The sequence below is a fragment of the Oenanthe melanoleuca genome, chromosome 5, assembly GCF_029582105.1.
Source record: "Oenanthe melanoleuca isolate GR-GAL-2019-014 chromosome 5, OMel1.0, whole genome shotgun sequence".
NCBI lineage: Eukaryota > Metazoa > Chordata > Aves > Passeriformes > Muscicapidae > Oenanthe > Oenanthe melanoleuca.
In genome coordinates, this window is record NC_079339.1 from 27,345,273 (window position 1) to 27,368,388 (window position 23,116).

Genomic DNA, 23,116 nt, shown 5'->3' on the forward strand with positions numbered 1-23,116 from the left:
AGAAGAGGGGGATATTACTCAGTTTGCAAAGTGTTGGTTGAAAACAACACTTGATTGCTGACAAATTGTGAACTTGTTTTCACTTTCTTTCACTCTAAAAAGTGACCATGAAAAATGTGCCATTAATTTAAGCAGTAGCACATTTAAAGACAAAATAGTGAGTATATTCTATTAAACACAACTTATGTCTGCAGTGCAAAAAGCCTGCTTTCAAACACAATCTGAAAAATAACTAGTTTTATATATGGAAAAAAGCATTCTGGCTATTTGAAGTTATATAAACATGCTACTAAATTATATAATCTCAGCTATTTATAACAATGTATTTTAAAAAGCTGTTAAAAACTGTATCTTGGCATTTTCATTAGCAGAGAGATCATGTTACTAGGAAGAGAACAGATTTGAGAGTTGTGATGCATTTACAGTAATAAATATACAGTTTATTTACCCAGATTTTGAGTATAAACTTTGAGAAGCTTGTTCCCTGACAGATTCAGAATAATAAAACAGAGGTAGCTTTAATATAAATCAAACACAAAATGATCTGTAAAATGAAATTGGAAGTTGTCTATATTATAGCCACATAGAGATTTTACACTTCCAAATCACGTATCTATAATAAAAAGGGAATTAGAAATAAAAGATTTGTACAGTCTAAATATTAATATTTAATACCCTAATAATAATAATAAATATGCTAATTATTTTCTTTTAAATGCTAATTAGAACAGCAGGACAGCTGAAATCTTGCACTGTGTTCACAGCAGCCTCTGTCCTCTGCCTGATCACTGCAGTGCACACCCAAGGAGGCAGACACACCTAAAAGTCACCTAAACATCAATGCAACTTCATAACAGCTTTATCTGTTGGACTGTACTGTCTGATTTGTACATCATCTTTTAGAAACGGAGCATACAAAAATACTACAAATAATTAGAAAGGGGAGGAGCAGGTGCAAAAAGATAGGGAAGTGAGGCATGGGAAGGCAGACCTCAAAAGAGGGGAAGGGTCTCAAAAGGTATTGGGGGAATAGAATAAAGCAATTCTGACAAAAAAAAGTATTCTAGAACACCTACATATTTAAGCCAAACTTTCAACTTTCCTGACAGATTTAATTTTAGGCAGAAAAATGTTTTCTGAGAACAGCACTGATTCTGCAAACTAAATAATCAGGCTACAATCCAAGTGGCACATTTAATAGTACCAATTATTTCCAAGCACTTTACAGTTTAAATATGTCCTATTCAAACTGAACTACCAATAGAAGTCCATACACACTGCAGACTGTACATCTCTCTCACCATTCTGCTTTTTTGAAGTTCATAATATTTTTCCTGAAGTACACCACCATAATTGCAGGTGTTTGCTTTAAATCAAATCACAGCTATTGCAATAAAATCCAAGACTGTGTACTGGAATAACATCCATCATTTCAAGGTCAAAACTGCAAGCCAGCACTGCAATCTACTTTAATTTCCTTCTATTTAACAGAGGCCTGAGGGATCTTCAAATTCATTAGCACCTTTTTACACTGAAGACATCCCCTCTGGCCAGCAGTTTATGGCATAGCTATTCATGATGCTTTCCCAGCCTTGTCCCTTTACTGGATCTGGCTACTTAGCTGAGTAGCTGATCCTTTTTCCCTTCCATTGTTAGCCATCTCTAAATATCCACCTTAAGTCTTCTGTCCTTCCAATAATTCTCAGTTATATTCACAAGGATTAACAGACTCACATTTGAAGTTGTTTTTTTTCCTAACACCAACAGTGCTCAAAACTGTGGCTGACACCACCAGCATACTGCTGACTGAATCCACAGGATTTTGTCAGCCTGCTTCTACAGCAGTTTAACCTCTGTGCTAGAAAACACTACAAAAACCATTATGAGTAGAAAATCTGGCTCCCTGTTTCAAACAAAAACATCCCAAGGAATTGTAGGAGAACAAAAAGTAAGTTACACTGATAAGGCAGGACAGCCAAACTGCAAACTGCAGAAGGGCTCACAATAGAAGGATAAGAACAAATATTTTCAGAAATTAATGTTGTTCCCCTCTATCTTTGCTTTGTCAGCAGCTGTCTACACAAGGATAGCTCTTTTCTCATACACAAGGATTACACCAAGCACTCATGATCAACTTTTATAATACCCAAGTTTTCACACAGAAACAAGGACAGAATATTTTATTTTGTACCATACAAAAGTATATGTGTAACACAAACTCAGAGAAATGCAGATGGACTTTCCTCCATCTCCATTTCTGCTTCTTAAGCAACTCAACATCTTAAGATTTGTTGGTCTCTCAACAAAAGTCTCAGACCCAAGAATAAGTCTATCATTATTTCCACAAGGTTGGAAAGATGTCATATAGTACAATTCAAGAAGGTAATCTATCTGTATTATTTCATTACAAACATTGAAGTTTCCTGACAACCTCTAAATGAAACATCAATTCAGAGTCATTCATTTTCCATATTTTATTATCTACTTAATAGCTTAAGGTTTTATAGTCTTCTTATGTCTTAATCAGAAAATCATGCAGTATATAAACATCTAGTACAGAAACCTACCATTATTAGCTTAGTTTATAATCATATCAAATTGATAAATCATAAAATTCCCAACTCAAATTAACTAACTTCCTTTATTTCCCACATCAACCACACTACCACTCTGTTGGGCACACAATCCTTGTTACTAGGCCCAGCATTATCAAGCTGATCCCACTTACCAATTGAAAATATTGAGAAACAAGACTAAGTGAGGGGGAGGGAAATAAAGCATGCATTACAACTGGAAAACAAAGTAAAATGACTGAAGTTATAATTTGAAAGATCACTGTGATGTTTATTACTTTAAAGTGATGCCCATAAGCTTCCTAGTCACTGTGGGATAGGTGACATTTTCAAGCTCTATTTCCTATCCAAAGTCTGCAGGCTGCCAGGAGATAGACTGTTTCCCCTCTGGTAATTCTAGAAATAAACAAACAAAACTTGAAAAGTAGCATCTCTTTTTCACAGTGGTACTGGCAGAGATCCAAAACTAAAGACCTTGAAGGATCCAATACACTTAAATAGGCTTTCAGTTAATAGCATGCATGAGATTCCTCCTTCTAAGGAATTGGCTCTGTTATGAACACTTTCTAATTAGGACCCTAACTCTAAACATTTCTAAGATAAACTGTTTTGAAACTGCCTTTTGCTAGAGCAACTTTACTTTTCTAAATTTGCATAAATTAAAAATATTGTGAATATTTTCAGAGTACATATACAAATCAGCTCATCTCCATATAGAGAAAAATCCTTCCACGTCTCACATCATGCAACTGCTTTCCACAGCTTGCAAAGCATTGTCAAAGGTACAGATACTAGCAAAGTAGCCTACATAGGGCTGACCTTTCTGACAAGTCAATGAACAGATATTTGTTTTTAAGCACATCTTTGCAATCAACTGTGCTGCCACTGAAGAGAATTCTTGTGCAGGAAAATTTCCTGAGTAGTGAAACTGCAAGAACTATTTCAAGACAAGAGCTCTCTAGCAACAGAAGAGCACAGAGGTGGAAGATGGAGAAGTTCACTTCCTAGCTGTATACCTAGCTGTTTCAACAATACCTATAAACCTAAGTCACAGTAAAAAACCACAACCCTCTCCTTTGCAGGTCTCTGTGTTAAGGCCAAAGCAAAAGGACCAACTGATTATTTAGGGTAGCTATCAAATATGTATTGCCTGGCTGTATTCTGCTCTTCACACATTCCCCACACCTGAGATGCAGTTCTTGTGACAATCTCTGATCTTTTGAATTTCCCCTATCACAAAGTGGCTTTTTCCCCCCCATTTCCTGTGTAGAACGTGCTTTGTTTCCAAATGCAGCTATCCAAAGAGCAAGTGCTGTGCCTCCAAATTCTGCCTTCTCTTTCAGCATTTCCATCTGTGCCTTGCAGAAAGGAGAACACACCACCATCAAGATCAATTAGAAATGTTTGCTGCCACTGCTCACATTTGCTGCTGTCTAAACCTACTCATTAAGAACTTGTGCATGCTTACACAGTCATGTGTTTTCTCAGTAATCCTGCAGGCAATCTAACCTGAAAGATGTGAGACAACTTAAAGAATTCCTAAGCGGTTCTTGCTGATGAGGCTCCACATGTGAGGCTGTAGACCTTGACTGAAATAAAATGTAGGAAATCTTTCATTTAGAGGATTTCCTGTCCTCTAGGATCATACTGAAGTGTTCACATAAAAACTTTTTGTATATTTAGATACAGAATGGAGCTGTCTGGGTCTGCTGGGCAATGTGAAAAAAAAGCCAGCTCTCAACATGGAGGAGAAATCTTCTTTACAAAAAGATAACTCTCAAAACCAGGAGAGATTCAGTCAACCTAAAGGTTCCATTCAACAGGTGCTAGATTGTAGCACATAAAGGCTAACAAAATTCTTTGCTTGAGTCATAAACAACAACAAGGAATTCAGAACATCTCTGGAAAATTCTACTGTTTAGAAGGAAATGCAAAAAAAGTACTGAGAAGACATTTACAGCCTACTTGGGTATATTTGAGCAGATGAATTAACTCAATCATACAACATTACACATTCTAGAAAACAGTGTGTGTGGACTGACACCAAAATGTGGGTTATTTTCCTTTTTTTCACACTATAACTAGCCCAGAAGAAAGGGAAGAAAGATCTTGTTTTAACAACTGAAAGTAACAAGGTCACAATATAAAACCAGAAGCTAAATAAATGTTTTCTCTGTTCACCATATCCATTTGATTTCTGACCTAGCTTGTCTTTATAACCAATGACAGTTCAGAGCTGCTCAAGAGGAAAACTTACCTTGAGAATTACATGCATTTCCTACAAGACAGCTGGTGAGGGACTTTTCCCAAGGACATTGAGCAATAGGACAAGGGGGGATGATTTTAAACTGAAGAAGGGCAGGTTTCTATTAGATATTGGGAAGAAATTCTTTACAGTGAGGGTGGTGAGGTTGCCCAGGCACAGGTTGCCCAGAAAAGCTGTGGATGCCCCATCCCTGGAAGTTTTCAAGGCCAGGTCGAATGGATCTCTCAGCAATCTGCTCTAGTGGAAGGTGTCCCTGCCCATGGCTGGGGGGTTGACATGGGATGATCTTTCAGCCTCTTCCAACTCAAACCATTCTATGTATCTATGAAATGCTCTCAAGGGATAACAGAGGGAATATAAGTATTCCAAGTAAAAAAAAATAAAAAAAATAAAAAAAATAAAAAAGGGAGGTTGGATGTTAAATATGTGCAAAATAGATATTAACTTAGGCTGAAAACCAAAGGAGGCTTTAGAACCCTCTGAGGATTGATGATCAGACTGGTCAAGAACAGCCTGAGGACATGGCAACACGATTGCTGTAGGAATTAAGGACAGAATATAGAATGATGGAGGATTAAAGCACAGTAAGGTACTCTATTTGTGCCAGGAGACCCATGACAAGACCACAGCTTCTGCTGCGCTAAAGCTGATGAATGTTTTTCAGCTTTCATGAATCAAACTCCTTATTTCATTTCCTTTGCTACAAGTGAGCAAAATAGCAAATGATCTCCATAGGAACTGGTTAGCTCCAGTACTCAAAGAAAAGGAACACAAGACAAAATTTCCCCAAGTAATTTGAACAGATCTACAAACTGAATGCAGCATGTGCTAGCTGATAAACAGGTATTTCACGTGACTGATTCCAAATGCAGGGAGTTTCTTTTATAGTTACGGTCACCCAAGATCATCCTACCACTGCATTTTGTTGCAATATGTTTTACATTTAGAGCTGATAACATAGCTGCCAAATCCAGTTTAATTTTCATAACTCAAAAAAGAAAAAGCACAGAGGGAGGAATACATTTGACAGGATGACTAAGACAAAACTGCCTAGAAGAAAAACTGCATGCAACAGACATCAGAAAAGCAGTAAATCAACTTTTCAAGGTGGAGTGACATAGATGGGTTCACAAAACATTTTGGAGATAGTCTATAAGTGCATCATCTAAAAAAAAGGACATACCAGCTGTATTATGATTAGCCTTAACACAACACACTGATAATAGATTTGCAATACCAGTTCCATAATTACTGGTTTCTTGTTGTAGCTTTATTGATAATTTCATGCCAAATCAGTACAAAAATCCAATTATCAGAGTTGAGAGACTGTATGAGTACAGTTAAATTACACACGTGCTCTGCTTTCTTAAGCAACTTATATTAAGCAACTGCCTTCCTACAGCAAAGATGTTATTTTTAAGAACTCTCTTCAAAAAGGCAATTAGCAACCATATCAAGCATTTTGTTCACTTAAGAGGGAAAAAAAGAATGAAAATGTCTTACTTTTTGTATCTAGCTGAGCACGATACTTGTCAAATCCCTTGAGTCGAACTCGCTCTCCCAAGAGCTGAAGAAATTCCTCAAAGGCTGGACCTGCTGATTCATTATTATACATTTCTTCTTCTGTGCTTTGCCCAGCTTTGCAGTACATGATACCCACTTTAAGCTGGTAACTTAACTGCAAAAGGAAAAAGATTAAAATTTCATGTGTATACCAAGTGATGAAGCAACTTATGCACTGAATTCACTTCCCACACTTTCATAAACCCATAATTAATGAATGAAAAAAACCCTAATATTCAGTCTAATTTCAAAAGTTAGTCTAGTTAAAATACTCTCATTCTTTTCTAGTATAATTGCCTTGATTTAATCTGAAGATGTCAAAATGCTGTCTGAAGTGAAACAAACATGAATGTTGCTTATTTCCAGGAGGACAGCACTGCAGCTTGCAAGTGAATGTCTAACACTGAGCCACATGGGGAGTGCTGGCTGAGCAATGCCAGGAGCTTGACTCTCACTCAGGCTGGTACCATAGCTGCCACCCGATGCTGAGAAGGATAGGGCACATCATGTGCTTGTTTCTTAAACAAGTGACAAAATGAACTCTCATTTCAAAGAGAAGACAGAAATTACTCACCTCTTAGCAAATTCATCTGCTAGCAATGAGGAAAGACTCCATGACATTCACTTGGTCCTCTCTGACTTAGATATGATGATACTAACTAAAAACCAGTTAAATTAAAAAAATGCTGGTCATACCTTGAAGGTACTATTTACTACCATAGATATTCAAATACACTTGTGCTTTCTATTTTCATTTCTCATCTAATTTGCCATTTGATGTTTCTAATACAGCAGAAGCTGAAGATGTAAATAATTTTTTACCGAACCACAATTGTGATTCTTCAAAGCAAACTGTTTCTACCAATTCAAATTGATCCACACACACACACACAAAAGCAGTACACTGGCATAATTTACATCTGGTCTACAGATAGAGAAGTTATAGAAGGGAAGAAAGCAGCATCCATAGCCATTTACTGCTCTCTCCAAAACCAATTTCACAAGCAAGAACTCTGAAGGAGGGCAAGGGAGAGCCTTGGAGTTTATGCACATAATTCATCTGATAGAAATGCATCCTTATTGCCTGGTAAATAATCTTTCCTCCCACACACGAATTTTCGCAGAGGCTCTTTTTCAAATAAACACCAATCACATATGCCAGAATGAAATAGTAAGAAAATCTATCACAACTGGCATGAGATTTACAAGTCTGGGCTAGAAGTTAGTGGGAAGAGAAAGCAGTTATTTGCAAGGGCCCTGGAAGCAAAGTTATCTGAATATACTGTAATTCGCTCTCAGAAGATTCTATCCCAATACATGAGGCAAAGGATTTTGAACTTGCTAGGATGATGTGGACACATAAGGAAACTGATTTTAATTTTAACCTATTACATTTATGGTGTGATAATTTAAAGGCCCTCAGAAGTGGTCCTGTCTCTAGAGAATGCAAATTTAAAATTTAAAAACTCTGAAAATTGCTACTTTACTGTATTCTTCCTTTACTACCAAGGATGAATGATGATGAGGATAAAGTATTAGCAGCAAGAAAACAAGGAGGGAAAAAGAAGACTAAAGATAACCTGGCTTGTTTACACCTGCTGAAGAAGTCATTATATAGAATAAGTCACAGTTCTAGGCTGCTGCTTTTTTCCCCTCTACAAAATATCCCTTATTTTATCATCAGACACACTGACTTGAATCTTCTAAACATGTCCAAAATTCTTATGACTCAAGTACAGCACAAAATCATGAAATGCTTTGGGCTGGAAAGGACCTTAAGGATCATCTAGTTCCCAAAGTCCTGACGTGGGCAGCAGGGACACTCTACTAGACCAGGTTGCTCAAATCCACATCCAACCTGACTTTTAATACTTTCAGGGATAGGACATGTCCAGCCTGGCAATCTGTTCCAGTGCCTCCTGCTACCATGTGGTGGGGGAGGAGAGAGGAGGGGAGCAAGGATGGATGGTGAGAGGTGGCACTGCTGCCATTCCTGCCCCAGCAACTGCCATCACTTTCTGTATCATCAGCAGCAGGGGCTGTCTTGGACTATTCAGGCATCTGCTGCTCAGATGTGCCTTCTCCAGTCCCACAGAAACAGGAATGGATGCAAGTGCCTCATGGAACCACAACACCTCAACTGTACTGCTGACTACAAGTGCTTCTAGTAATTTCACTTAAAGAAACTAGGACAAAGAAAATTATTCTCATGAAGCACACTTGCACTATTTAAGCTTCAACTTCAGGTGAAGCAAGTATTTCCAAGGGCAAATTATAAATGGGATCTGCAGCACCAATGAGTAAGCAAACAACCATGCCTGATTGCTTTGAAAATGTCAGCCTAAGAAACTAAACAAGGACTATGCAAAGAGCATGATATGCCTTCTAGCTGTGCTCTTAGATTTGCTAATTTTAGAAAAAAAAGTTTCCTTAAGGACAACACAAGTTGGCATTTCTGAATCAAAAAGAGCAGATCTGGAGAAAAGCATGCAGCCCCCATCATTAAACCTACAGTCCTTAGAAGTTCATTAATTACAAGAAAAAGCTAAAAAAGTTGAAGCATAAATTCTGTCATGGTAAAACTACTAAAGTAGCATCTTCATTTTAATAATCTGAAAGTATTTACATATTCATATATACGGGAAAAATGCACTTTAAGTATTTATCTAGCACCCAGTCAAGGCAGCAGAAAGTATATCTTGGATTTAACCAGTCAGCAAGTTTATATTATGAACCGGGAATTATATTAAGAACCAAGTGACATTTCACAATATTTCTGTGAATGAGGAATTGCCATAAAGATTAGCTTCAACTGAAATAAATCAGTAATTGCCCTAATATTCAAATTTTTAAATCATATTTGGATGCAAACTTAGAGTAACCTACCATGAGCTCTGCATTCAAGACAAAGATTAGTAGACAGTGATTAGCAAAGAAGCTAGTGCAGCCCTAGGAAATGGCTGGATTGCTGTTTAACACAGAGCTATTCAAATGAAGGCATTTTAATAAATCCAATAAAAGAACAGCTAGGTGACAAGCAATGTGGACCATATGTATGAACAGCAGATGTTACCACTCAAGCAATCTAAGAGGAAGTAAGGAATGAGCAACTTTCACATACACCACCAGTACAAAACTAGGGCAAGAAAAATATTCCCATTCTAACACTGAATGACATATGCAGATATTGGAAGAGTAGATGAGACAGAGCTCAGCCACAAGAGTGATATGAAATGCAGAGAAAATATGTTGCAGTGAAAGACTGGAAAAGTGCAATCTGTTTAGTTTATCATAAACAAGACCAACAGATGATATAATCACTACATACAAAAACCTTTGCTGGAAAAAAAATCTCACACCAAAATGACTTTTAAGATGTAGCAGAGAAAAATATTAGAAGTCTTAAAGCTGAAGGCAGATAAATTTAAACAAAAACGTGTAAATTTTTAAATATGAAAACAAGCAATTGCTTTAAGATCTCACTCAAATATAAAAAAGTAATTTTATTCTAATGAAAACCAGTGCATACAAACTTGGCTCAGTGAAGGGATTCCTGGGTGAAATTTAATGGCTAGTTCAGTTTAAGGTGACTTTATAATCTTAACTCTTAAATTTACAAAACATTTTATCTGCTATATCAAACAGGCACCTGTTCATGCTGTAATGAAACAGTGTGACACTCAGCAAGAAGAAGTGATCAACATTCTGTGTACTTAATTAGTAGAGCAGCTGCTACCCAATTTTTGTTAGCTTAGAATTGAAAAAAATGAAGCTTCTAATTAGTACAGAGTGTACTTATCTTTTTCAGCTAGAAGTGTCAAACTGTTTCATTACCACAAAACCAGAAAATACTTTGATGCAGATAATAAGAATTTAACTATCACTCGCCCTTAATGATTTTCAAAAGTTTAAGTATTAGAAAGCCATGCTATGGGAGCTTAACATAAGATATGAACTAAGGATAATTTAACCTCACAGTTTTGTTACATGTCATGGAATCAGAGTGGTTTGGTTTGGAAGGGGACCTTAAAGTTCATCCAGCTCCAATTCCCCTGCCTGCCACATGCAAGGACACCTCTCACTAGGCCAAGCTACTCAGAGCACCATTCAAGCTGGCCTTGAACACCTCCAGGGACATGGCATCCACAGCTTCTCTGGCAACCTGTTCTAGTGCCTCATCATTCTCATAGTAAAGAAGTTCCTCCTATTATCTACTCTAAATCTACTCTTTCAGTTTGAAGTTATTCTGCCTTGTTCTGTCAGTCCATGCTCTTGTAAAAAGTCCCTCTCCTTTCTTATAGGCTCCCTTCAGGTACTGGAAAGTCACCCCAAGCCTCTCTTTTTCAGGATGAACAATCCCAGCTCTCTCAGCCTTTCCTCACACCAGAGATGCTCTGTCCCTCTCATCATCTTGGGGCCATCCTCTAGACTCACTCCAGCAGGTCCTTCTCCTTTCTGCTGCAGACCCCAGAGCTGATGCAGCCCTGCAGGTGGGGTCTCTCAGAGCAGAGGGACAGAATCCCCTCCCTGCCCTGCTGCCCACACTGCTCTGGATGCAGCCCAGGACACACTTGGCTCTCTGGACTGGCAGTGCCCATGGCTGGGTCATGTCCAGCCTTCCACCCACCAGCACTTCCAACTCCCTCTGGGCAGGGCTGCTCTGATCTGTTCATCCATAGCCTGTATTGATACTGAAGATTGCCCTGAACCAGGTGCAGGACCTTGCCCTTGGTCATCTTAAACCTCATGAGATTCCCATGGGGCCACATCTTGAGCTTGTCCACGTCCCTCTGGATGGAATCGCATCATTCAGGCATGGCAGCTGCACCACTCAGCATCCTAATTTGCTGCGGGTACACTCAATCCCTTAATATCTGCATTAGTGACATAGATGAAGTCCCACTATGGACCTGAGTTACACCACTTGTCCCTGATGTCCACTGTGACTCTGAGCCATTGACCATTACCCTTTGGATGCGACCATCCAACCAATTCCTTATCCATCTAACAGCCCACTCATCAAATCCATCTCTCTCCAATTCAGAGAGAAGGATGTTGTGGGGGACCATGCCTAAGGCTTTACAGAAGACTTCACAAGACAAGCAGCACCCTGGTCATAGTTTGGCCAATGAAGTGTTAAATTAAACTTTTAGCACCATGGGGGACATCTCTTCTTAGTATAATAGCAGTAAGAAAAACAAAACTCCCTCCTCCCCACAGTCTTTGAAAAACAACAATGTAGTTTCTTTTAAAGGAAATTTAAATGAACAACTGCCATAACATTACTCTAAAACTTTAGGCTACCTAGAGAAATGAACTTGATTTCATATATCCCAAATATTTTGCAAAAGTTGAGGGAAATAAACGCAACATAACTCTCTACAGATTACAAGTTTTAGTTTAAATGAGGCACTTTAACACTGACTCTAATCATCTAAAGCTAAAAACTCATTTTGCAACTCATGGCAATAATCTGACAGATTAATATAATTTGTTTAATTCTGTAACTCTGCACTTACCCCTTGCTCATCAAGCTTCATAAGTTGTTCTGTGACTTTTGGAGTGTTGAAGGCCAGCCTTAGGCAATGGATATTCAGCTCTGGAACCACATACTCCAGCACTTCTTTTAGGGGAAGTCCCCTGGCTGTGCAATGCTTTGCAGTAGAAGGGATAGCATCTTCCAGCACAGAGCCTCTTAATGTCATGAGCTATGCATACAAAAGAAAAACAGCACATATATTGAATTATGCACTGACATTGACTAGCAATAGCAGAGGAACTAAACATATTATTTTTCCAGTTCTCAGTAGAGATCAAGGACATGAAGGAATTTCTGTTAGCATGAGACCAACACTGATACACAAAATGTCATTCACTGATAACAGTAATCAGACTATTTCCAACAATTTATTAATTTGAGTTTTACAGGAAACTACTACCTGGAAAAATTAGCATTAGTACAGTATTTCTATAATATAGAGCATTTAAAAGTAAGAAAACATTTCTCAGGTCTACCTAATGCAACATATAAAAGTGAAAAAAGCAATTCCCCTCCTTTTTGCTTGCCTCTAGCTAATATAGCTCCTGTAAGTTTCTCAAGATTTAACGAAAACAACCTTCAGCATTTCCTCTGTATTAGATGTTATGGAATAACTCATATATATTCTGTGCCAGATAAAGATGTAGCATAATTCTGCCAGGAGGTTCATGGATTATACAGAAATCTATTATCAATGCTGAAAAGCACATAAACCCCACATATTCCACCTGGTTTTGGCCTTCTCACTTCTAGTTTCTTTTACTATCCCCCCTGAACTGCTTACCTCACTGGTTCTGAATATGATCCGGTAGTTGTACTGAGGTCCATTTTCTTTGATTTCCTCTGGCTTCTCTCTTCTTATACTCACAGCTACTGGACCCAGGTTCTCATCTGCCCCAAAATAGTTCCAATGTTCTTGTATATGAGGGGGAAAAAAATAAATCTGTCTTACTTCTTCTACTTACTATATTTTCACAAACTATATTTTCATGCTTATTACACTGGAAGTAAACTGCCAGCTCCATGGAGTCAATAAGAGCATATCTTCAAGTGGTACCAGGATGTCATTCTTGTGCTTCACTTCTCTCATGAGCCTCTTTTATACAAAAAGGCTGAAATTCAACATGGCATCTCTGCTTAAATAGGCCCAAAACAAGAAACACCTCTTACATCAGCTTTTATATTGCCATCTGTTTCATTCACATTGAACTAAATAAGTACAACCAATTTCCCCCCTTAAAAATAAAAAGGGTGAAGTCAAACGCACCAAAGTGGGAAACTCAACAACCTATGCTAAAACAGAAATATCAAATAACTGTACTTAGCAAATGATGTAAATTTTTTTTGACTGTTTTTTGCTATTTCCATACACGTTACTCAATTCTAAAATGGAAAAAACTGATGAAGCTGAAAAAGAAGTTAAAGGTTCGTTCACAGTAAAAATATCAAATCATAGTACCACAGAAAAATAAAGCACGAGAATAAAATGACTAGTATAAATATTGAACAGTCAAGTGTTCAATAACCCTTAAAGTGCTAAGAGTTCAATTGAAAACCAGTCTATTGGGGAAGGCAGCAGAGAGGAGAATCCAAGATTGGTGAAATCACTCCCTAGTTGAACAGCAGATTCTTTGAAACACATTTTTATATTCATCTAACTATAGACATGCAAAGCCAAAATTTACAGGAAAAAGAAGTTAGAAAAGCACATTTACAAAAATCAAAGCTCAACAATGTGAGATTGGTGTTGAAGGCTCTTCTGTGGAACCTTTTGAGTATTACAAACTATCTTGACTGATGACAGAGGTATATCACTATTAATGCAGAAACATATAAACAAAGCTGCCCATATCTTAAGTAATAATTCCCTAAAAGAAAATTTAAAAGACAAAAAATAGGAGTCAAGCATTGTACAAGAAAATAAGTCCCACATCATCATTTTCCATGAGCTGCAAATATGAATGAATTTTGTATGTGCACAAGAATAGAAAGTTAAAACTACGTGAATATTCAGCAACTCAAAGAAAAGTGAAATTCAGTGGAATAAAAAAGAGATGCAACTGCCCTGACAAGAAATGTAATCATATTGCCTATGTAGATTACTTGTTATTCTTAAAACAACCAGAGTTTTAAATAAGAACTTTAGGAGCAGTCTAGTATGATCTATTCTACTATAGAGATAAATGTAAAATATTTTAACATCATCTGCATCTTTAAAGATAATAAAAATAGATATTGCAATACACTCCATCTAAAGTGAATGCAATAATTTTTACAATTAAGAGTATTGTTAAAAATTTGGGAGCCTCATTTTTACTGTAATTATTTTAAAACTTATACTTATTGGTTCTTACAAGATCTCCCTCCAACATACTAAGTGCTTTCACACAGCTGTCCAGCACTTGAAGCCCTTGGGGGCTCTCTCTACTCAAGTCCTCAGTGTCTGGTATTTTATTATCCTTCACTCAATGTTTTCTGTTTAAGATGTCAGAGCATGCAAGACATAAAAGAAACATGCTCACAGCATTAGAAGACTTGCTTTCTACCAAATTCCTCTGCAAGTCATGAAAAAGCCAATACTCTAAACAAAGGTAATTAAAATTCAAAATTCTTCTAATATCATGTGGAATGTTGTGAAACTGTTGTCATTAAACTTTGGATGGCTGAACTATGAGTGGGAAAGTTACTAATAAATTAGAATATCTTTATAACCCTAATTATGTTTTTGTACTAGTCCACAGATATGAGCCCTGTAAATGCCAGAGATGTTCTGTCATTCAAAATTTCTAACTAATTATATTACTAGCACCCTAGCCTTTCTTCCTCCTGCAATAAGTAGCTTGTTTTTTTTTCCAGGATGTTTATAGCTCATCAGTTTGTGGCAGACAAGGTCAATGAAGAAGCAGCACAGTCTTGGAGAAAGATTAATTTTTGAATCAGCATAATACACAGCTTCCAAAACTGAGATAACTTGGCCATCTCCACACTAAACTGCTTGGTGACTTCAAAACAGTGATATGGTTTTGCTTTTATAAAATAGAAAAACTTAGAGATATGGTGGTCAAGCATATTAGATGGCTCAAAACAATTCATTAGTTTTCTGTATTGACAGCCACACAGATGGTAAAACTTGTGTACTCTGCAACCACTCTAGCCTCCAATTCAGATAGAAAATTTTCTCAGGAGAAATTATTCTACATCTTGAAAACACATTTAAGAAGGGTGGCAAGGGGAATGTTTGAAACTGCATATACATACACAAAAAACACATACAGTTCTGTGTCATTTGATCAAGCTTTTTCATTTGCTCCTCTTGCTTTGGAAAAATGCATGAAGTAGTGTGGAACTTTACACTTCTCTGCTAAGTGGAAATGTCTTTTATTCTCTTTTCCTTCAGTCTGCACTGGGCAGCATCTTTCTGGCTCTCCTTTGCGCATCCTTCACCCTCTCCTCTACTCACATTTACTACTGGGTTGTTCATTCTTTACCTTCTCCTCCCCTAAACCCCATCTCTGTATTCGTTCTGCAGGTTACAGTATAATCTGTACCTGATTACTTTTCCTTCTGTTACACTTTCTTGTACCTCCACCTGATTTTCCTTTAAATTCTGAATCTCCTTACATCCAACTATTTTCTCTTTCCAGTGTGCAAAAAGAAGTAGCAGGATTCAAGTGCAAAAAGCTTAATATCCAATGTAAAGGGAGCTAATTAGTTGTTTTATTGGGAAAACAAGGGCTATGTCACAATTATAATTCAAGAACTTGAAGTCAAACGTGAATACTATAGAAGACAGCTTATTCTCCACACCACACAAGCTAATTGGAAACAACATTGGTCAAGCTTGACATTTAATCTAAACAACTGTTGAAAAAGCTTTTAATTAACAATCAGGACAACTAGCAGCAGCCATAAATTAATTTATAAATCTATAAAAAAAAAAAAAAAAAAAAAAAAAAAAAGACTTAATTGTAGTTGATCATTAAAGTAAACTATATATACTTTCCAAAATAGTTAAATATTTAACCTAGAACTCAAAAGATACTTCCTGTGAAAGAACCAAAGCTAAAATACTTATTTTCCTGGCAGATATTTTAGTTTCCTTTGCAAAGGAAATCCAAGTAAATGCACTTGATTTTAACTGAAAGAGGTCTTTCATGCTTTCATCATATTTCTCTTTAGATATCATGTCCAACTGACATCCTGTGTAATCGGACTAGAAATAAAAACCCCAAACATTTCTCTTCTGAATGAAACTTGCATCAAGCATTTTCCTCTAATCCTAGCTCAGCATTTACAGTACTGGAAAACCCTGCTCAGTAGTTCTCTGGAGACAAAAGGGCAAGCAGCATTTTGGGAGCTCTGCAAGTCTAGCCACATACTTGAAAGGCACCAACTCTTGGATAGAATATGCAGCAATTTAAAGCATTAGGGCAAAGGGTATTTTTACTGGCTGCCAACAGTTAAATGAAAGCTGACCAACAGCTCATTTGTTATAAAATCAGCTCAGGAAACTATTTACTTCTCAGTCAGTCTTTCATTCTAAGCCAGTAACTAAAATGTGTCCTAAATGGCAACATTAGCAACTAGTACATGAGGAGGATGGAAGCAAAACAGATGCTCTTGGTTCTTTTCATGAGATCTGTAATTCCCAGACACAGAAACGGGGACAGAGAAAACAGACTGCTCCTCTGGAGTGCCACACTCTCTTTTCTGAGCTGCACTCAGACAAGCTGACAGAAAAAAATTTCTCTGTGATTTAGTACTGATTATAAATAAGTCTTTAATAAACATATCTGCAACTTTCACAAATTGGTTTTTGCGCTGGCTTCATCCTCCCTCCCTCTTTTTTTATACACAAGTCTAACTTATAAGTGTCTAGACTTTAAACATTTAAGTCCTTCTATCAAATACATCTTTTAAAACACTATTATTTTAACACCTTGTAAGTACATCTTGCGCATCATAAGAGTAGCATTAATTTCCTATAAAAATAAACATTTCTATGTGAGTGAGTTGTGCAAGAGCTTCTGTTAGTGAATTGAGGGAAGAGAATGCAAGATTCATTTGTCTCCACTGAGTACAAAGGGAATCTGCACAATTAGTTCAGACATAAAGTGGAGAAACTGAATTCAGCTTTGGGAAGTACCATTATAAAGTTCTCTTCCCAATATCTTTTTCCAAGTATCATTTTTCTTACCTCCACTAAACTGTCTCCACCAGTATTTTGACATTTAGAAGTCTGGACAACAGGCCAGAATACTATTTATTAATTCCACTACTCTGTAGAGGGACCGATTTCCTTTACATGCAAAAACTCATCCATTTGCATTCATTAAACTTATACAACACTCATCCATAAATGTCACATGCAAATATTTTACACTAACTAGATTAAAATATCTCAATTAATTTGGACCATGTTTCTAATACTCGAAGCTTACTTATCCTTTCTCCAAACACTGCTGAAACTTGAGATGGATCTCCCCTCTAAGTAACAGTACCTGTAAAAAATGAGCTATTGATTACATATAATTAAAGATTCAGACAAGTCAGCATCAGCATTTCACCAAATTACTTTGAAGAAATTAAAAGGGCCTATGTGAATTCAACATCCTTTTTTTTCAAGACACAAGATTAACTAGGATGTTTCTTCTTTAGTGTGGCAATACCTATTTATCATAAAATCATGCTGACTGGCATCATTGATGATTTTTAACTGGCAGTTCTTTATTGGTATAATCCCAAATTACCATCTTTGTTATTTTCAACTGGAATGAAAACCAACTCAAGTTTACAATTCTCTGTTATACTGCTTTTTATTCTTTGCAAGCTCTAGGATTACTATGTGTTCTCCAAATCTGTGGAATTTTCCTGGTTTGAGATCTTTAGAAGGTACTGTTGTCAAACCAGAATTCATATAAGAATACTTCTAAGACTATAAAATTATCCAAAGCCTACCGACTTGATGAGCTGATCCTACTAAAACTGTCTTTTGGCACTGTCTGTTCCATTTGTAACATCATAAAAATCCAACCTCCTCTTCTAGCAAAGAAATTTCTGCATCATTATTTGCTTCATGTTACACAAAAAAAGTCAGTTAACAACTGACTTCCCATATTTTTTCCCCATTATGCTGCTTCAAGTTTTACCACTAACCCACCTCATCAGCTAAGTATAAAGTTTACTCAGGGAACGATGATACCCTGGGTGGTCAACAAAATGTGTTTTGTATTTGTAGAAAATTGGGGTTTGAGATATCTAATGAGGTTTCTGAAGTACAGCTTTTCAGATAAAAATTTCTGGTAGAAACAACACCCCTGGTTTGGACTCTGCTGCACTGAACCGAAGAAAAGTAAATTTAACACTCAGTTTTATTAGTTAAAAAAAAAATAATAAAAAGTCACAGCTTCTTCTCCCCATCCAGCCCTACTCCATAACATACATTTTTTTTATCTGGCTGCCCCTCACCAGTACCCTTAGGACTAGATTATGTCAATTTTATCAATTCTTCGTAATTGCATCTACAAAAAAATGGAAACATAATGACTGGAACTGTAGTAGCATGAGGGTTTCCCTTAAGGAGAGATCAAACTAATAAATTGGTTTTTAGGCTGAAATTGTTTTAGGGCTGAAATCTCACTCACACCTCCTTCCTCTTCTGCCGTTCACTTTCATCCCTTACCTGGCCGTATGGCTTTGGCGCTTCTCTGACTGCAAGGAAAGGTAATATCCCTCACCAGAACTGGGGAGAAACAACCAAGCAGTAAACCCCAAATTTATTGTGACGGCAAGAATTCTGCTTGTTTGTTTAGTAAACTCAACTGGCTTATCAAGTTCTCTGAAAACAAGAGAACCAGTACAAGGAAGAGGGAGGAATCCTGTTTTCCCCTCATAGTGCTGAAATGCTGTAAATCAGGTCAGCTGTAACATGAAACTTCAGTTGCTGATTGCAAAACTCACTAGACTGGTAAGGAATCAAATTGTTCCAGAGGGAGACAAAGAGGAAGATAATCACAGACAGAGGTCATGAACCTCAGGCTCTCCCCTCCAAACATATCTTATCCTATATCACACATCTAGCTTACTTTGCCCAGGAAATCATTCTTTTTCCTAACTCCTATGTCTCCGAAAGATATGGATCAGGACTCTCAAAAAACACGGAGCAAAGGCTACCACTCAGCCCCAGAAAGAATGCAGAAAGAGAAGACTATGGAAAAAGTAACAAGAGTCACCTAAACAATGGACAATGCAGGGAGGAAGAGGTGAGAGATGGATATATTTTGAAGGTAAGAGAAAAATGAGATTATTAGCAATAACATGCTAAGTTAACAAGCTTAAGTTTGTTCTTTTAAGACCGCAAATTTAATTCTAATCAGGCATCCCTGTTGCTTTTATGCCTGAGAAACAAGCTCTTTTGACCTGCATTAACTAAAGAGAAGCAACCAATCAACCTGATCACTGCAAGGTAAGGAACAAGCACTCTCCAGGTCAGTCATGGGACCAGCTTTATCCATCAGGAAATACAACACAATCCTGCAGATGGAAATCTTTTAAAGGACTTCGGCCTAAAATCCTTTTAGATAATTTTCAGAATCATGAAGAATAGAGGGAGATCCACATCTCCCAGTACCAGTATCATTTTGACAGGGGGGAAAGAGAGGGGGAGTACCTGGGTAATGTTTCGTGTTTGTTCTTTTCTGTAGGTCAGAAGGCCAAATTTGTTGCTTTGGGCGTTATTCTCCCTCCCATATACCCTCAATATAAAATTATAATACTTGGTTTCAGGGCAGAACCATGTGATAAGAGAACTGCACTCTGGTTTTTGAGATACACTTGTTAGCATTGAAACACAGGTATTTGTGTGTGTATATAAAGTTATATCTATACATATCTTCATTTATCTATTATTTACTTCGAAAAATTTTGAAATGGATTATTTAGTTAATTAGTACGTCCAAAGACTATTATAAATGCTAACTGTCCAAGATGCATTCCATTAAATCCTCAGTACATCAACTCCTATCACAGTAGAAAGAAAGCTCTCGTATTTTAGGATTTTCTTGTTTCAGTATTTCAAGTGTCAAACCCTGCCCACTCCTATGGATAACCAAAGCTGCATTTCAAGACATTCATATTCTGCAGCCATTGCTACCACATCAATCAGCAAATAAAATCCTCAACATTCTTATACTCCAACACTCTGAAAGACTATTAGATATAGCACATACCATCAGTAAAATACACCATTAAAGAAATCCCTAATTCTTGCAAATAGTATTAAGTATCAGCTGAATTTTGCATACCCGGAAAACAACAACAACAACAACAAAAAAATCACTCTTAAAACTCAAGGAGAAATGAAATTCACCTACCTTTCTGGTAGAAGAATTTTCGATAATAATATGCACCAAGATCTACATGTTCAACGATGTATCTTTTCACTCTGTCTAGATGTAAAATCAGATTCTCCTTGGGAACTTCCAGAACTGCAACTCCAGCATTTGTGCAATGAGAACTCAGAGTTGACTCAAATGAGGCACTTTCACACCCACTGAAGGAACCTGAATTAGATTTGGAAAGGCTGATCTTCCTTTCCCCTTCCCCACCAATCTCATTACGAAAATAAGGACAACTCATCACTAGTTCATTGCTTTTATCGTCCCCCTGGTCCATATTGAGACTTCCTTTTGAATTCAGGTCTTCAGTGCTGCCCATTGGAGAATTAAAACTTGCAGAATGGGACAAGGGTCCAGAGACAAGTGATGCTACAGCAGCAGCAGATGCACCTGTCGTTGTGTTCCTTCTTTTAATAACATTATGTCTGTTGATTGCTGCTTCATTTAAATCAAATAAAATACTCTGTACATCATAATGAGCAAAACACTTCGGACAAGTCCAAGGCTTAATGCTATCTTCTGACCTGTTATCTTCAAGATCTGAAGACTTCCCAAGTTCCCCTTCACCTTTGGCATTGCGCAATTTACGAAAAATAGATGAATCTCCTGTCTCTGATTTTGAGCGTCTCTTGAGTGGCTTCTCCCTTTCCTTAAAGAGTCTCAGGTTTTCCCTTTGAGTAATAGGCCCATCTATCACATCTAGGGAGAATCCTGAACCCTTGCTTCCACTGGCAATCAGAAGCTCACCGAGTTTAGTTGAGCCTGGGCTTCTCTGATCAGACTTTTCATCTTTATAGCCCTTCAATAAGTCAAAAAAGCTTTCCCCTGAAGTTCCCTGTTTATCTATGGAAGATGTGCTGCCATACTCTCTGTGCAGAGATGGTCCAGATTTAAATGTGGGTGAAATACATTCATCAAAACTATCCACATCAAGCTCACTTATGGTGATGTCGCTGTTGCTGCGCTGTCGTATTCTGCGAAGAGCTTTCCTTGGGGAACTGGGATAGCCATCAGGTGTAAGAAACCTGGAATCTAGATTCTCAGATTGTCTGGTCTTGTTTTTAAGTGTGCTCTGGATGCTCTTCAACATGACAGTATCACTAGCATTTAAGTTAACAGAGCTTCCCTGACTCCCAGGACTGCTTTTAGAAGACATGCTGTCAAGGCAACTTGATGTTTCAATATCTTGACTAGATCTGCTTGTCTCTTTGATGTTCTCCTTCCTTGGGGGCCAATCAGCAATCCTTGCCCTGACCCCCATTTTAGGGACTCCAGGGGTAGAGGTAACGTGATGGGAACTCTCATTGCGAGGAGGTCCAACTGGCGCCATGACTGCAGACCCTAAGCTGCCATTCTGTGACCTAAAGCGCCTCATGTAGAAGTCATCCGAGTGGACTTTTGAGGTGCCATCTGTTCCGACTGCTACCCCAGTGGCAACAGCCCGTTCGGTCTGGGACCGCTTCAAGCTGGTCATGGTCTTTCAGTATGTTCAACCTTAGTAAGTTCCAAGGAAAAACACAGTCATTTCTGCTTTTTAAATGCACAGTTCTCTTCTGGAGAATAGTCTCCAAAATATACAATGGTTGCATGAGATCTTAATCATGGATATTTAAGGACACAGTTAAATGCAGGATGTCTAGAAAATTCAGATACTCAGTAGATTTTGATAAGCAATAATTTCCTTTAACTTCTGCATTTTAAGAAGTGGACATGCTTCAATACATTCAAACAGTTTTAACATCACTCGTGCTCCAAAACGTCAGAGTTGTAATTTACTCGCTTATGCTTCTTTTAAGCCTAGAAGAGAAAAAAGAGAGAAAATCATTAATTCTTTCATAGAGAACTCTTTTGATAACTGACACTGATTATTACATATAATTAATATTTTTAAGAAATATGTTTTAAATCACATTTATCATCATCTCAAAAATCCAGCATGTGTTACATGGTGGTGAGGAATTTTCTAGATACCGTTGGGTTGCCTTCTGAAAAAATAATTCTGGGTTCTGATTCCAGCAAATACATTTTCCTTTTGAACTGATTAGTTGTACTTTTTAGTTGGGTTAATGAGTAGTGTTACAAAGCACAAGTAGGGAGATTCTCCACTAAAGACACATACAGCATACATTTCCCAGAGAAATTCCATAAGAGCCAGATCAGGACTCCAGTTTTTATAACCACTTTAAACAATCTACCATTTACAAGTCATGCATCCTTGGCTGCCATTAGGTATTAACACTACCTGTTCAATTTTCCCATTAATGTAAATATCTGATATGTTAACTAAAAAGAGCCTGTATAACCTCTGCTCTGACCAGAGTTTACAATACATAAAAAGGTTAAAGATAAATAGCAAGACATACTTTTAAGTAACTTGATATGAAAAGTTTCATTTATTTCCCTGGCTAATAAAATTTTGCCTACTACAGCTCCTGTATTATTCCAGCTTCACAAAGTCACAGAAATGAAATGCTTTCCCATACCTCATCAGTACAGAAGTGATTACAAAGCCTTTAGTACACTGCCCTTTGAGGATCTAAAAAAACCATAATCCACAAATACATCCTTGCTGGTAGAAGACAAAAGAATGGGATTGTCAAGATAAAATCTTGCATTGCTGTGTACATCCTTTAACACAAAGAAGTTAACAATTTTCAAAGGCTGAACCAATCACACAAAATGTGTCCTTTAAATATTTGCCAAATGTGTGCAGAGATGCTGCTGAAGCAGCACTGGATTGACAATACAGCATTGTCTAAAAATCGAGGCTTTCTGATGC

The 23,116-nt window shown here is 37.4% G+C and overlaps 1 protein-coding gene across 2 annotated transcripts in view; it reads right to left on the bottom strand.

Moving 5' to 3' along the window:
* SIPA1L1 (signal induced proliferation associated 1 like 1) overlaps positions 1-23,116 on the bottom strand; it is a 200,891-nt gene that overhangs the window by 49,118 nt on the left and 128,657 nt on the right. For both annotated transcript variants that reach the window (XM_056492556.1, XM_056492555.1), the window contains 4 exons: positions 20,314-22,134; positions 12,726-12,856; positions 11,922-12,110; positions 6,343-6,517 (listed from right to left, as the gene is read on the bottom strand). In XM_056492556.1, the coding sequence (XP_056348531.1) occupies positions 6,343-6,517; positions 11,922-12,110; positions 12,726-12,856; positions 20,314-21,811 (1,993 nt within the window). In that variant the 5' untranslated portion in view covers positions 21,812-22,134. The remainder of the gene's footprint in view (positions 1-6,342; positions 6,518-11,921; positions 12,111-12,725; positions 12,857-20,313; positions 22,135-23,116) is intronic.